Consider the following 13,058-nt stretch of genomic DNA (forward strand, 5'->3'; position numbering starts at 1 on the left):
ACCAGCACAGCCAGCCCCGCCTGCGAAGGCGGAGCCACCAGACTGTGGCCTGCCCTTCACTCAGGGCTGGATGGGGCGGAGCCTCAGAAAGGGACCCTCCTGGCCCCAGGAGGGATGGAGGTGAGGCCTGGCCTGGGAGGGATGTGGGCAGCTGCCACCTGTCAGGGCAGAAACGGCGTGGCAGGCTCTGGCTCCTCTGAGCTCGGGGAGCCAGTGCGGGACCGTCTGGAGACAGACAGACAGACAGACAGACAGAAGCAGGCCCTTCACACTGCTGGACAGAGAAAACAGGCCCCCAAGGGGACAGAGCCTGGGGAGGGGTTCCTCTGGGAACCCCAGCCTGCTCTTCCCTGACCTCTTGTCCGCTGTGGCTGATTCCTTCCCAGGAATCCACGCCTGGGCTCGCTGGCACCCAGGGCCTGGCGGCTGCAGCTTGGGGCCGACTTACTCGGTGCGTAGGGCTGGGGTGGGATGGAGGTGCGGAGGGGGAGCGCGGCCTCCCACCAGGGTGAGGGTGAGGGTGGGGCCTGCCACCTCGAGCATGTGCAGGTCACCCCACTGACCCGGCAGCTCTGGGGCTGGGGGGCAGGGCGAGGGTCCAGGACTGATCTTCCTCCTCTTACCCGCTGGAGGGCCGAGGAGGGTGGAGCCACAGGTGAGGGCTGCGCCCTCTGGGGCCAGGGACGAGGGCAGGTGGGAGCTGGGTGGCTACACAGCACTTGTCACCGTTTTGTGGGACACCCCCCGGGGGAGAGTTTGCTGGGTTAAGTTGAGCCAACGTTTGAAAGTTAGATTTCACATTAAAAGGAAATAAAGCACCCGAGCGTCTGGCTTCTCTCAACTGCAAAGGCCCGGCGTCGCTGGGCCATTGGTGTGCGCTGCCCTGCGGACCAGGCCTCCCAGCCAGCTCTGCTCCGAGCGACAGGGGCCCGGGCCAAGGCACTGGCTGCTGGCTGCGAGACCTACTGTGGCTGAGAAGTGGGGTGCCTCACTCGGTCTCCCTCCCCACAGGGAGGGTCTCCCACATACAGCCCCAGAGGGAGGAGGGTGGCTCTCCCACGCCAGGTCTGGGCAGAGCAGGCCCCGCTGTCGCCCCAGGAGCTCAGAGGGGCAGGGGCAGGGGCAGGAGTGGCTGCAGAGGCCCTGCCATCCTCCGTCCATGGGGTGGGACGGACAGAGGGACGCCCTCACCTGGCACAGGGAGCGAGGTGGGCTTCCTCAGGGCCTCTGGCCCACCGCCAGGCAACTGCTGGCACCCACGCCGCAGTGCAGCCGCCCACCCCTCACCTGAGCCTCCTTTCCACTCAAGCGCTGCTCTATCCAATGCCAAGCGCTGCCACAGGCAGGGGCGTGGGGCCCGAAGTGGGAGGCCAGGAATCAGCTCTGGTGTGGGCTCCGAAGGCGACTCCGCGCCAGAGGCCGGGGCTTCGTCGCGCCTCGCTCTCCCCTGGTTGTCCCGGGGTTTGGGCCGGGACTGGTCGTCTCAGAGCTGTGCCTCTGCGCGTCAGGTTCCTTGTCGACAAGAGAAGGGCCCTGCAGTGCCCACCCAGGTGCTGCTCCATGAGGCAGATGGGTGAGAGCCAGGCACGGGATACCGCTAGGCGTGTGGGCTCCTAGCACCACATACGCATGGGCTTCTCACCCAGCACCAGGACAAGGCACGGGATACCACTAGGCGTGTGGGCTTCTCACACAGCATCTGGACCAGGCACGGGATACCGCTAGGCGTGTGGGCTCCTAGCACCACATACGCATGGGCTTCTCACCCAGCACCAGGACAAGGACCCCCACTCGCAGGTGGGGAAACGGAGCTCAGAGAGGGACATGCCCGCGCCCCTGGGCCAGCCTTCAGTGGACTCTGGCTCAGTTCCGGGAGGCAGCATGGATTACCTCTGACCCCAAACCCAGTGTGGCAACGTGTTCTTAATAACATCTCTTATTGATTTTGCAAGAGAAAAAAATAGAAATTTATTTTAGAGCTAACGCCTGTCAGCCTTTCTTTCCTCCGAAATTGCATGGTGCACACAATTACTATAAACATCAGCTGAGACCCAGGGGCGAGTGTGCGGGGCCTGGGCAATGTTCCCGGAATCTGACCCGTGCCCGTGCCTCGGGCGCGGACGGACAGCGGCTCCCTGGGAAGGCCTGGCACTGTCTCGGGCACCGGGAGTTGGACTGATCAGCCCCAGCGGCGTCAGCTCTCCTGGGAGCCCGGTCCCAGAGGCGCCCCACGTCTGGGAGGTGAGCAGAGAGGTGGGGGCTTGGAAGCTACAGAAATGATGGATTTTCTTGGGGAGAAACAAGTCCTTATCTTCACATGGACCCCGCGCTGCGAATGAAAAGCGCATTTGCACAGCTGCCCGGGGAGGCCGCGCAGCTCGGGAAGTGTCTGCAGGCTCTCGGTTGCATAGGAACGCCTCGCAGTACAGTAATGCGGCCGGGCTGGGCGCCAGGAAAACAACGGATTAATATTGGGAACGAGAAATTACCCACCACTGGGAAAGCAATTAGGTCCCTGATCCGAGCTCGTTACATAGATGGAAATAGATGTGGTCCGGGCTCTGCTCGGCGGGGCGCAAGGCACGTCTCCAACTTGCTGGGAAGCCGCTGGAAGAGGGAGGGGCGTGGGGGCCTGGGCAACGAGAACCCCGCTCCTGGCTCCGAGGGGGGCCAGGGACCAAAGAACCAGCGAGAGAAGCCTGCGGACTCTAGCCGGGCAGGGAGCGGTGAGGCCTCACGGGGAAGGTGAGCCTCTGGGGCTGAGGGTGGGGCCGGCCTGGTCCTCCGCTCCCTGCCTTTCAGACAGAGGCGTCTGGAGGGGCCCCGCTGGCCCCTGGGTCTGCAGCTGCCTGCCTGCCGGTCCTATCTGGGCAGGACGAGTGCCCGGCATGCCAGGTGGGCCCGGCGCTGCACGGTGGGTCCACTCCCTTCCTTTCCTCAGCGGGACACGTGCCCTTGGCCAGCCCCTTCTCAGCTCGGCGAGGGGACAGAGCCTGCAGAAGCGGTTCCTCTGAGGGATCTGTGGTTTCCCGCGGGCGCCGGCGGGACGAGTGAGGGTGGCAGCAGTCCTGGCTGGACATGAGGGTCCAGGGAAGAGTCCACCCTCCCAGGCAGCTCCGCCAGCCCCCAAAGGAGGCAGGGATGTGCCTGGGGAGGGGCTGCTGGTGGAGCCCCTGGGCTCACCCCTGGAGCGCTGGTGTCTGAGGCCTGGGCTCCAGGCTGGCTCAGCCTGGCTCCAGGCTGGATGGAGGCCTCCCCAGCCCACCTCCCTGTCCCGGCCCAGCCAGACCTGGCTCAGGGAACCGGGACGGGGCTGAGTGGATGCTGCCCGCTGTGCTGGATCTTACGGGAGAGCGGAAGGCCCTGCCCCTGCAGCAGCCCTGCCTCCTCCGCCTGTCGCCCGTCTTCCCCAGGCCCTCCACCCTCGAGTCCCTTCTCCCCAGCAGCTCCCCTCCAGCGCTGGGGTCTGGGCTGCACTGAGGCCCGAGGGGGCATGGTGCTGAGCGGGGCCAGTGAAGGAGCCCACGCGGGCTGAGGACCAGTGCCCCCTCCTTCCGGTCAGCATCGCCGCCGTCTTGCTGTCTCCTCGCTCAGGCAGGTTTTGGGGCGTAAGGCTGTGGAGGGAGAGCACAGGGGGGTCAGGGTACCCAGCTCCCCCCGAGGGCTGCCCCACGTGCTCAGGCTGAAATCTGAACTGCCTGCGTTTCCACCCAAGGCCCGTGGAGACGTGGACACTCCTGCAGCTCCCAGCGCCTCGAGCCGGCACTCCTGCACACTGACCCCCAACCTGGACAGGCTGGCCACCCCTCCAGCCGCCGCCCTGCTGCTTCCTCTTCCTGGCCAGCCCTGCATCTTTCAGGGTGCGGCTCAAACACCACCTCCTCTGAGAAGCCCTCGCCCTGTGTATCCTCCATGGCTCGCCACGGCCCAGGGAGCCCCCTTCGATAATGCGCTTCTGCCCTTCACGGCCTTGCCCTCTGCACGCGAGGCCTGGGTCCGGGAAGCAGTGCCAGCCACGAGGGGCCCGCAGGAAGAAGGCGCATGGGGCTCCGGCCCTGCCTCCTCAGCCCCTCCAGCCCCAGCCAGGCTCCTGGGTGGGGAGGGGGTCTGAGGGCGGGCAGGCGCCAGAGGGATGTGATGCCGGCAACTCGTCCCTATTCAGCCCAGACTCCTGAGGGGCTCAGGCAGAGAACCGAGCGGACCTGGGTCGACGACGCTCTGCTTCCTCTTGGCGTTGGTAACGATCTGGTTCTCGTTCATCATCTGGACGTCCTGGTCCTCCACGTGGCCGCTGCGGAGGGGAGACGGGAGACGTCAGGCCCGCTGTCTGCCCTGTTCTCGGCAGGGCTGCCGGGGCTGCGGGCGGCTCGCCCACCTGATGGTGGTGTGTTTCTCCTGGTGGTAGATGTCCATGTCCTGGGTGAAGAGGATGGTGTGGTAGGGCAACGTGGGCTCGCACGTGGGCAGGATGCCCCCCACCAGGTGGCCCACCATGGCCAGGATCCCGTTGTACACGAGCAAGTCGTCCACCAGGAGCTGAACAGAACAGGAGGGGCTGGCGGCACGGCTGGGGGGGCCCCTCCCCACATGTGACTGGGCAAAGTGCGTCGCTGCACAGAGCCTGCCTGCTGTGGGCCTGGGGAAGGCCCAGGCCGCCGGCCGCCCGCCGCCGAGGAGCTGAGGCGCCTTAGCATGAGGCAGCGCTGGGCAGCCCCAGGCCCACTTTCCCCAACCCAGGCCCCGGCACAAAGAGCTCCCTAGGTCAGTCCGACTGGAGGAGAGAAGAGGAGCGGAGAGAAAAGCCACTTTCTGTTTTCAGGGTGAGGATCCCAGCCCCTGGGAGGAGGTTTCCGTTCACGGTTGGCTGGGAAGCCTCCCTGCACGGAGGACCTGGCATTGTGTCTAAGGCTGCAACAGAGGAGCCAACTGAACCGCATCACACGGTAACTGCCGGTGGCCTAATTACCAACGAGCACAATTCTCTCAAAACACCCGCTAATAAGCACTCACGCCAAACTCCTTCACCCCTCGATGGGGTGTTTTCGCATAATTCCACAGTTTGATCATCGACACGGTGGTAGGCAGATCGAAAATCACATACACCCGGTTCACCTGTCGGGGAGAAGAGCTAATTAACAGGCTTGTTTGCAAACAGAGGCTCTGGGCTGGGTGGGGGCGCCTGGGCTGCTGGGCCACGGCGCAGGGGTTCCCACGGCCTTTCATCTCCTCGAAGCCCATCGACAGTCAGGTCACGTGTGGCTGCGTTTGCAACAAAACGCTGAGCTGGCTCGCGGAGGCCGGCTTTCCTGGGCTGGCGTGGCCCCCATTTAAACCCCGCCGAGAATTGGGCACCTTCCCTTGCCCGCAGGTCAGGCCAGAAACACAGTCTGGGGCAACGAGGCCAAGGCACAGGCCTCGACCCGAGTGCAGGAGCACTGCCCGGCAGTCAGCACAGCCTCCACCCGTTTGTCCTTTCCCGATTGTAAACGGAAAGCACAGCGGACAGGCCCTGAGGCACCACTGGGTGATTTTCAGGACCAGCGGCTTTGAATCTCTGTGGGGAGCGGGGAGGGGGTGGCTCAGATCAGCGGCAGAATCAGCTGGTAAAGTGGCACCTGATCGCCTCCCCTTCTCCCTTCCCAACAGACTCTCGAGTACCAGGGGCTCCTTGGAAGAGAGAATGAAGCAACGCGCACCCAGCGGGCCCCGGGCCCCGGCTGCTTTGCCCAGTGCGGCCCTGTGCTCACCTGTGGCCATCCTCAGAGTGGGAGTGAAAGACGAGGGCGCGTGCACTGGCCACACTCAAGCTGGCAGCAGGCTGGGCTGCCTGGGGCCACGACCTTGTGGCCGGGTCTAAGGCTGATGCATCTCTGCACTCCCCTCAGTAATGGGGGGCTGGGGCTAGGGCGCTGGCCTCCACTCAAGGGAAGCTGATGGACCCTTGATGGTGGGGAGGGGGGCAATTTGGGGGAAGGACCTTTGGAAAACCTCCCTCCCAGAACTGAGAGAAAAATGTACCCCCTTACCCTCCTGCCCAACCCCATGGAGTGGAAAGGGGGACGTGTCAGTAGTCACACGGTCACGCAGACACTGCCACACATGACTGGCTGGGCATCAGGCCCTGCGGCTGAGGCTGGCGGGTGCTAAACCACCTGTCCCAGCTCCTGGCTGTCTCCTCCCGCCCTCCCGCCACCATCCAGGCCCTGTGGGCGAAGCCCACCCCAGGTTCTCCGTCAGGCATTGGAGCAAAAAGGTCAGGAGGACCAACTGCAGGGTCTGTGGTTGGGGAAACTGAGTCAGTTGGCTGGAGGAGATGACCAGGCAGCCTTGGTGCCAGAGAGAGGGCATGATTGAGGTCAAGTGCCCGGTGACATAAGGAAGGAGCAGAAAGAGTGAGTGTGGAGAGGAAGGAGCTGGGAGGAGGAGGCCAGAGAGAAGCAGAGGCAGAAGAGGAGCAGAGAATGATGCCCGCAGGGAGTTGCACTGGGGCCCCCAGCTTCAGAGTCCCATGTGGTCCTTCATCTCCCCCGTGTCCCTTAAATGACCCTCCTGCCCCTCCCCACAGCAAAGAGAAAGAACCGCTGGCCCAGAAGAGCTGACTCCTGCATGGTTCCCTGTATCCTGACTTGCTGCAGATGAACTTGGCCTGGAAGGAAGATGTGTCCCCGAGCCCGGGGACAGGAAGTCTCCATCCACCCAGGGTCGAGAGCCTCCGGAACCCACCAGGCCAGGCAGGATGGGGGCCAGCCACATGTGCCGGCCATCACTGGTGTCGTTCACTTGGTCGATGAGTTTGTCAGGGGTCCGCACGTCCCCACACACGCCCTCCAGGGAGTTCACGCTGTCGGGGAAGGCAGCGATGTCTGAGGAGGCCTCTAAGCTGCCATAACGTGAAGAAATGTGCTTGGACCCGCGCCACCCGCCAGCCTCCATCACACTGTGGGCTCGGGGACCGGCCTGGCAGGCAGAGCAGCCTGAGAGGTGACAGCCAATTGGACAGCTTCTGGGGAAATGCGAGCGTGAGGCTGAGGGGAGGGGGGCTGAGTGAGGATGGGAGCCCCAGTTTCACCAACTGCTAGAGGAAGGAACAAGATACGTGGCTGCCGCTCTGGAGAGTGGAGGGCAAGCTCTGCGAAGGGTTTCTCTTGCAAGGCGATCGGTCACGGCTGGGCTCTGCCTTGGGTTGTGAGGACCGGGCAAGGCCGGAAGGGCTGGAGGGGCCTGGCTCAGCGGCAGCCGCTCCCTGACGGGCATTAACCTGGGGCCAGAGAACCTGATTCCAGCTCTGGCTCTGTCCTTCTGACCCAAGGTCTTGGGCAAGTCTCGGACGTCTCTGGGCTGGTTCCTCATCTATAAAATGGGTATAACCTTCTCCAAGTCCCAGAACTGATGCGAGGATCTCAAAGGACCCCGGATGTGAGCTCTCCCAGTAAAACCATGGAACCTAATGATCAAAACCAGCAAGAATCATTTATCCCAGGTGAGGAGGATGGTGACACCAGGGAAGGCAGAAAAGGATGCCACTGGAACCCAGGGACCCCAGAGATGCAAGGCAGCTTTTGGGGTTTGACCTGCCCTGGCAGGCCCCTAACTGTGGGGTGTCGGGTTCCCAGAGGGGTCAGGCGGGGTCCATCAGAGAGACATGGCAGCTCAGTATCAAGAGCATGGTCTCTGGAATCAGACTCCCAGCTCCACCACGCACTGGCTGTGTGACCCTGGGCAAGTTACTCAACCTCTCTGTTGTGAGGGCAAATGAGGTACCATGCGGCAAGCCCTGGCACAGAGGAGCCCTCAGTAAATATTAACACTGGGTTTGGGGGCCTGGTAGATAACAATAAGGACTGAGGGCTGAGATCAACTAGAAAGACATGGTTGGCGGGGATATTCCTGTCCAGCCCTCTTTACTGTTCATGATTGTGGCCTGGCACTGCCAATTTCTCAAGAAAAGCTAAAGATAGGGATTTTCACATGAAAACTAATTTTTTAAAAATACTAATTTAAAACAGTTAAAAACTCATTGGGTAAATCCTTGTGTGGCATTCCATGATCACAGGGTTCCAGGGTCAATACATTCAGGACACACTGAGGTGAGCACAGTGTGACAGGTCGCTCCCTACAGGCCTTGTCAGAGCCTTTAGAACTCCAAGGGGCCTGCAGCTGGTGGGCCTCCCAATCCCGCCACCGACTCTGTGCTGTGGAACTCCTGCTGCGGGTCCTGGTTAGGCAGGGCCGGAGCCGCTCGCTGCTTTGCCCACCCCCACGGGTCAGCGTCTGACTGCAGGCCGAGCCCACTGGCACGTTTATTCCCAGGTCTGGCCCCTACAGCGCCATTTCCCTCCACAGACAAGGCTTCTGCTCCTTCCACCCTCTGCGCTCCCTGCAGTTGGGCGGAGCCCCTCCTGCCCAGAAAGGATACTGTTTTCCGACAGAGGGATCTTCTCTCCCCGCTCATCGTACAGTTCGAGGCCGGTGAGACCAATGTAATAGGGGTCACCCCAACTGGTCAGGAGCTGAAACTGAAAAATGACTGGGGCACGCTATTAAGGAAAAACAGGCTTGATTTCCTGAGATCAAAGGAAAACAATGACAAAGATAACACAGGGGTATAATGTTTTGGTTTGTACAGATGAACAAGAGCAAAAAATGAATTTTTCTCTCACTGAAACTGAATCCTGGCAAACTGATGTGGCATCAGACTCTCTTTCATTTGAACTGTGTGTGTGTGTGTGTGTGTGTGTGTGTGTGTGTGTGTGTGTGTGTGTGTGTGAACTGAAACCTTTCTCCGGGCCCAGGAGACGAGGAGCAGGAGGGAATAGTGCTCTCCAGGAGCTAAAAGGGTGGGGACACATTTGTGTCACAAACTCATTATATGGTGCTGAACAAACTGACCGGCCTCACACTGTCTCATGCCTCAGTTTCCCTGACTGCAAAGTGCCAAGAGCAGAGAACCTGTTCCCTCCCCGTCCGTTCAAGTATGTGGTTGTCCCGAGGAGTAGGGCACGTGAGCTTTACAGAGGATGGGCTGCGGCAGGGCTGCAGGCCAAGGGTGTGCGGAGGGTGGGAGAAGGATACAGCCACAGGGCATCAGCGGGGCCTCGTAGTCCATGCTCGCCCGCTCCAGGCTTTTTGTGTCGAGCCTAAGGAAACACAAGACAGAACACAAGGGCTCGGATGGCGGGTCAGCTATTCCCAGTCACAGACTATTCCAGAGGGGAGGGTGGGGAGGGGGGGCGCCACGGCGAAGCTCCTGCTCGCATGGAGCTCCCGTTCTACTGGGGAGGCTTGGACACAGCCAACTCGGACACCGGCTTGACTGACGTGGACTCTCCTATGCCTTAAACTACCCGAGTGGTGGTACTCACATCCCAGGGTGAATGAGGAAAGTGGAGCTCAGAGCAGTGAAACCTCCTTCCTGCTCAAGGCCACACAGCTGGCAGGAGGCAGAACTGGGGTGTGACCCGAGGCTGTCCAGCTCCAGAGTTCCCTTAACCACACCACCTCCCGAGAGGCACCTGACGGGCCCCGGGGTGGAGACGGGGCCCCGGGCAGGAAGGCGATGACTGAGCTAAGGAGGAAGCCGTGGGAAGAGTGAGAGCCATGGCTTCCCAGCACAGGGGCAACAAGAACGAAGGCCCTTAGGTGGGAAGGGGCTGGGGGCGCTGTTTGCCACAGGAAGCAGCTGGGGGGGAGGAGGAGGAGCTGCAGTGGAGAGTGGGGGCAGGGCAGGGAGAGGAGGCCGGAAGGTGGGCCGCACCCTGAAGGCTTGGGCTTCTTGATCCTGAGCAAGTGGCTTCACTAGCTGGGCCTCAATTCCCCATCTGTAAAATGGGCAGAATCGCCCCTACCTGAATGAATGTGAAGCATGTGGCACAGAGCAGGTGCTCTGGAGGGAGAGCCCTCTCCTCCTCCATGCTCCTCCCCACGGGGCTTCTCCCTGGTCTCAGCCAGCGCACTCCGCCCGGCCTGGTTTCCCTCCATTTCAAGGGCAATGTTATCATTATGACTGTTCCCAGTGACTGGCCCAAGAGGTGGTCCCAGCCACCGTGGAGGGAAACTCATTTTGTTTTGAGAACTTGGCCCCTGGCACTGGGACATCAGGGGGTTTAAGTGAGTGGCCTTAATGTGGCATTTACAAATGGCTATGAACTGAATGCAGCTGAGAATGGGGCCAAGAAATCCCAGTGAATCCATGAAATGTGAGGCATTGTTTTCTCTGAATCTTTCAAGTCAGGAGCTGAGAGGCCAGAGAGGGAGGTTTTCCCTGAACCAGCCAGCGGCATTTCTGGAGCCAGGCGGCTGGGATGCTCTTTTCCCAGCAGGAAGCCTAACGCAGCATTTAAAAGCTCCAGCACTCCAGCCTGTGAGAAACCCAAACACCAGACCAGGTGGGTACATCCCACAGGCTTCCGGGAGAGGCTTGGCTGAGCTTTAGAAACAGCCAAGTTGAAAAGCAATGCATTTGATCACCATTTCAAACCGCTTTAGGCGGACACTTCAGAGCGCAGGCAGAGCCCGCGCGGCGGAGGGAGGGTGTGCGCGCGCTCCTCACCTCTGGGCCGGCTGGGGCAGGAGCCGAGCCTGTAGGTAGTCCACAAAGAGGATTTCTTGAGCAAAATCAAAGTGGCAGTTGCCGGGCCCCTTCCGGATGAGAAAGCCCTCTGGAGGGGAGACGCACAGGCCGTCCAGGGAGACGTGGGCGATTTTGGCCTAGAACACAAAGGAAGGCCATGCCTGCAGGGGCCAGCGTGGGGGCAGCCGCGTGTGCTCAGCTGCTGCTGGAGCTGCTGTTTGTGACTCAGAGCCCGCCTGAGAAAGAGCTGCCTCCCAGACCAGTCCACTCTCCAGTGGCATCCATCCCTTCTGTGCCCGGCTGTGTTGGGTGCTGGGCAGGCAGGAGACAAGGCAGGTGAGGCCCTGCCAGGGTGGACACGTCACCGTGGCCTGAGGTGGTATGACATAGTGGTCAAGGGCATGGACTCAGGTGCTCTGACATCCTTCCCATGCCTCAATGTCCTTATCTGTTAAATGGGCTCAATAATGAGTTCACTTATGTAAAGTATCCAGGACAGGACATGCCTGGCACAAATACATGCCGCACTGCTCCTTCCGTCAGCCCTGGCACACATCTCACCACGTGCCCCTAGCTGTCCTTCAGGGCAGTGTCCTTGGTGGTTTGTGGGTCCGCTTTGGTGGCAGAGCCCACAGCTGGACCATCTCTCCCTCTGCCCCAGGGCCTGGCACACAACAGGTGCTCACTAAGAGCATGCGGAATCACTTGGATTTGGGCCAACAGGTCCCCCTGTTCTAGGCCAGATTTTGCCAGCCAGGTGGCTGGGACCTAGTGGTAAATCTCAAAGCCCCAATGGCAGGGTGTGAGGTGGCTCAGCTCTGAGTGAGCAGAGGGGATGATAAGCCAGCACCGCCCTCCAACCACACATTTTGGCATCCAGGCTCCATGGCACCTCACTCCACCTTCATGACTAGCTATATGGGACCAGCTGCTGACCAAACGGGTGGAACTTTACTGGGAGCTCCGGGAGACGCCGCGGGCCCTCGCCCAGAGGGGACGCCTGTGCTCCTGGAGCCCTTTGTCCGTCAGCATTAGGGGAGCCCCATATGCAGTCGGTTAGTCACAGGCACATAAACCTGAGCAGGGCAGGGTGACTGCTTTGGCTGGATATGAGGGCCCAAAAGCTGTCCCCCTGTCCCCCTCTGCTTTCTTCAAACCCAATTCCCACCTGCCCGAGGCGGGACCTGTGGCCCTGGCCTGCCAACTGAGCACTCGCACCCCTGCCCTGGGCTGGTTCAGCCTGAGTGAACGGGAGCAACCAGCACCAGTCCTGGGTTAGCTGGCGCCCCGAGAGAGGAGGCCTCTCCTCTGCTGGGCTTGGCACTTGCAAAAGCCTGGCACTGCCAGGTGTGCCCGTGGAGAAGGCCCCCGAAAGCAAAGCTGGCAAGAGAGCCAAGCAGAGGCCCAGCACGTCCCTGTCCTCTTCCAGGGCCACCATCTCCTCCAGGAAGCGTCCCTGACTGCCCCAAGCCACTGCTGTTCCCAGGCGGGGGGGGGGGGGGGGGGGGGGGGGGAGAGGGTCTTTTATCACCTCATCTTAGCTAAGGACACTGGAGCTCAGAGAGGCTAAGCATCTGCCCAAGGACTGGAGTGATCGAAGCCCCGGCACCAGGAGCCCAGGCCTGGCTCTAACCCCCGCCAATGGCCCAGAGCCGGGGTGCCCTGGGGGCAGCCATCCAATTGGTTTGGGGGGGGGCACAGTTTCTTTTTTCCTTTTTTTTAAAAAATATATCTTTATTGATTTCAAAGAGGAAGAGAGAGATAGAAACATCAATGATGAGAGATAATCATTGATTGCCTGCCTCCTGCACTCCCCCTACTGGGGACCGAGCCCGCAACCCAGGCATGTGCCCTTGACCAGAACTGAACCCAGGACCCTTCAGTCTGAAGGCCGATGCTCTATCCACTGAGCCAAACTGGCTAGGGCTGGGGGGCAGTTTCCACCACACTTGCTCCAGGATCCGCCCTCTCCGACAGGGCCCATCTCCCGCCTCCCACGGTGGCCCCGAGCATGGTCGGGGGGCCAGACTGGGAAGCAGGGCTCTCTGCCCAATGTTCCCAGGACATGAAGGTCAATGGCAAAGCCGGATTCATTCAAGAGAATGTAGAGACCCAGAGGCACGAGTTGAAGCACAAGAATGTGTTTATCTGACTTGTAAACATGCTGAACCTGAGAGCGCACCTACACAGACAAGGCGGGCAGGGAGGGTTTGCAGCTGCTCCAGAGACAGCGCCAGGGGCGGGCTGCCACCACTGCGGTACCCCAGTCCTCCGACCCCCGGGGCCTGCAGAGAACTCGGTGGCGTGCAGGACGTGGTGGGGAGCCCAGACCCGGCTCACAGGCCTCAAGGCCAAGTCCTGGCATTGTCAACCTTCGCGTGGCCAAGGGTGATGACCACCCGCCTGAGGAGGTATTGTCCTCCCCGACAATTTACAGCCGCGGGCACTGAGGGCAGGGAAAGCGGCCTTTCGGAGGTCACGGGGGGTC

The 13,058-nt window shown here is 61.2% G+C and overlaps 1 protein-coding gene across 1 annotated transcript in view; it reads right to left on the minus strand.

The window, feature by feature from the left end:
* Positions 1-1,949: 1,949 nt before the first annotated feature.
* Positions 1,950-13,058, minus strand: part of KATNIP (katanin interacting protein) — a 203,661-nt gene continuing 192,552 nt past the window's right edge. Inside the window, exons 22-29 of the mRNA XM_054714549.1 lie at positions 10,550-10,707; positions 9,073-9,137; positions 8,417-8,527; positions 6,724-6,863; positions 5,011-5,112; positions 4,376-4,536; positions 4,203-4,291; positions 1,950-3,614 (exon numbers count right to left, since the gene is read on the minus strand). Of these exons, the coding sequence (XP_054570524.1) occupies positions 3,559-3,614; positions 4,203-4,291; positions 4,376-4,536; positions 5,011-5,112; positions 6,724-6,863; positions 8,417-8,527; positions 9,073-9,137; positions 10,550-10,707 (882 nt within the window). The 3' untranslated portion in view covers positions 1,950-3,558. The remainder of the gene's footprint in view (positions 3,615-4,202; positions 4,292-4,375; positions 4,537-5,010; positions 5,113-6,723; positions 6,864-8,416; positions 8,528-9,072; positions 9,138-10,549; positions 10,708-13,058) is intronic.

Source organism: Eptesicus fuscus, chromosome 4 (genome assembly GCF_027574615.1).
Source record: "Eptesicus fuscus isolate TK198812 chromosome 4, DD_ASM_mEF_20220401, whole genome shotgun sequence".
Classification (NCBI taxonomy): domain Eukaryota; kingdom Metazoa; phylum Chordata; class Mammalia; order Chiroptera; family Vespertilionidae; genus Eptesicus; species Eptesicus fuscus.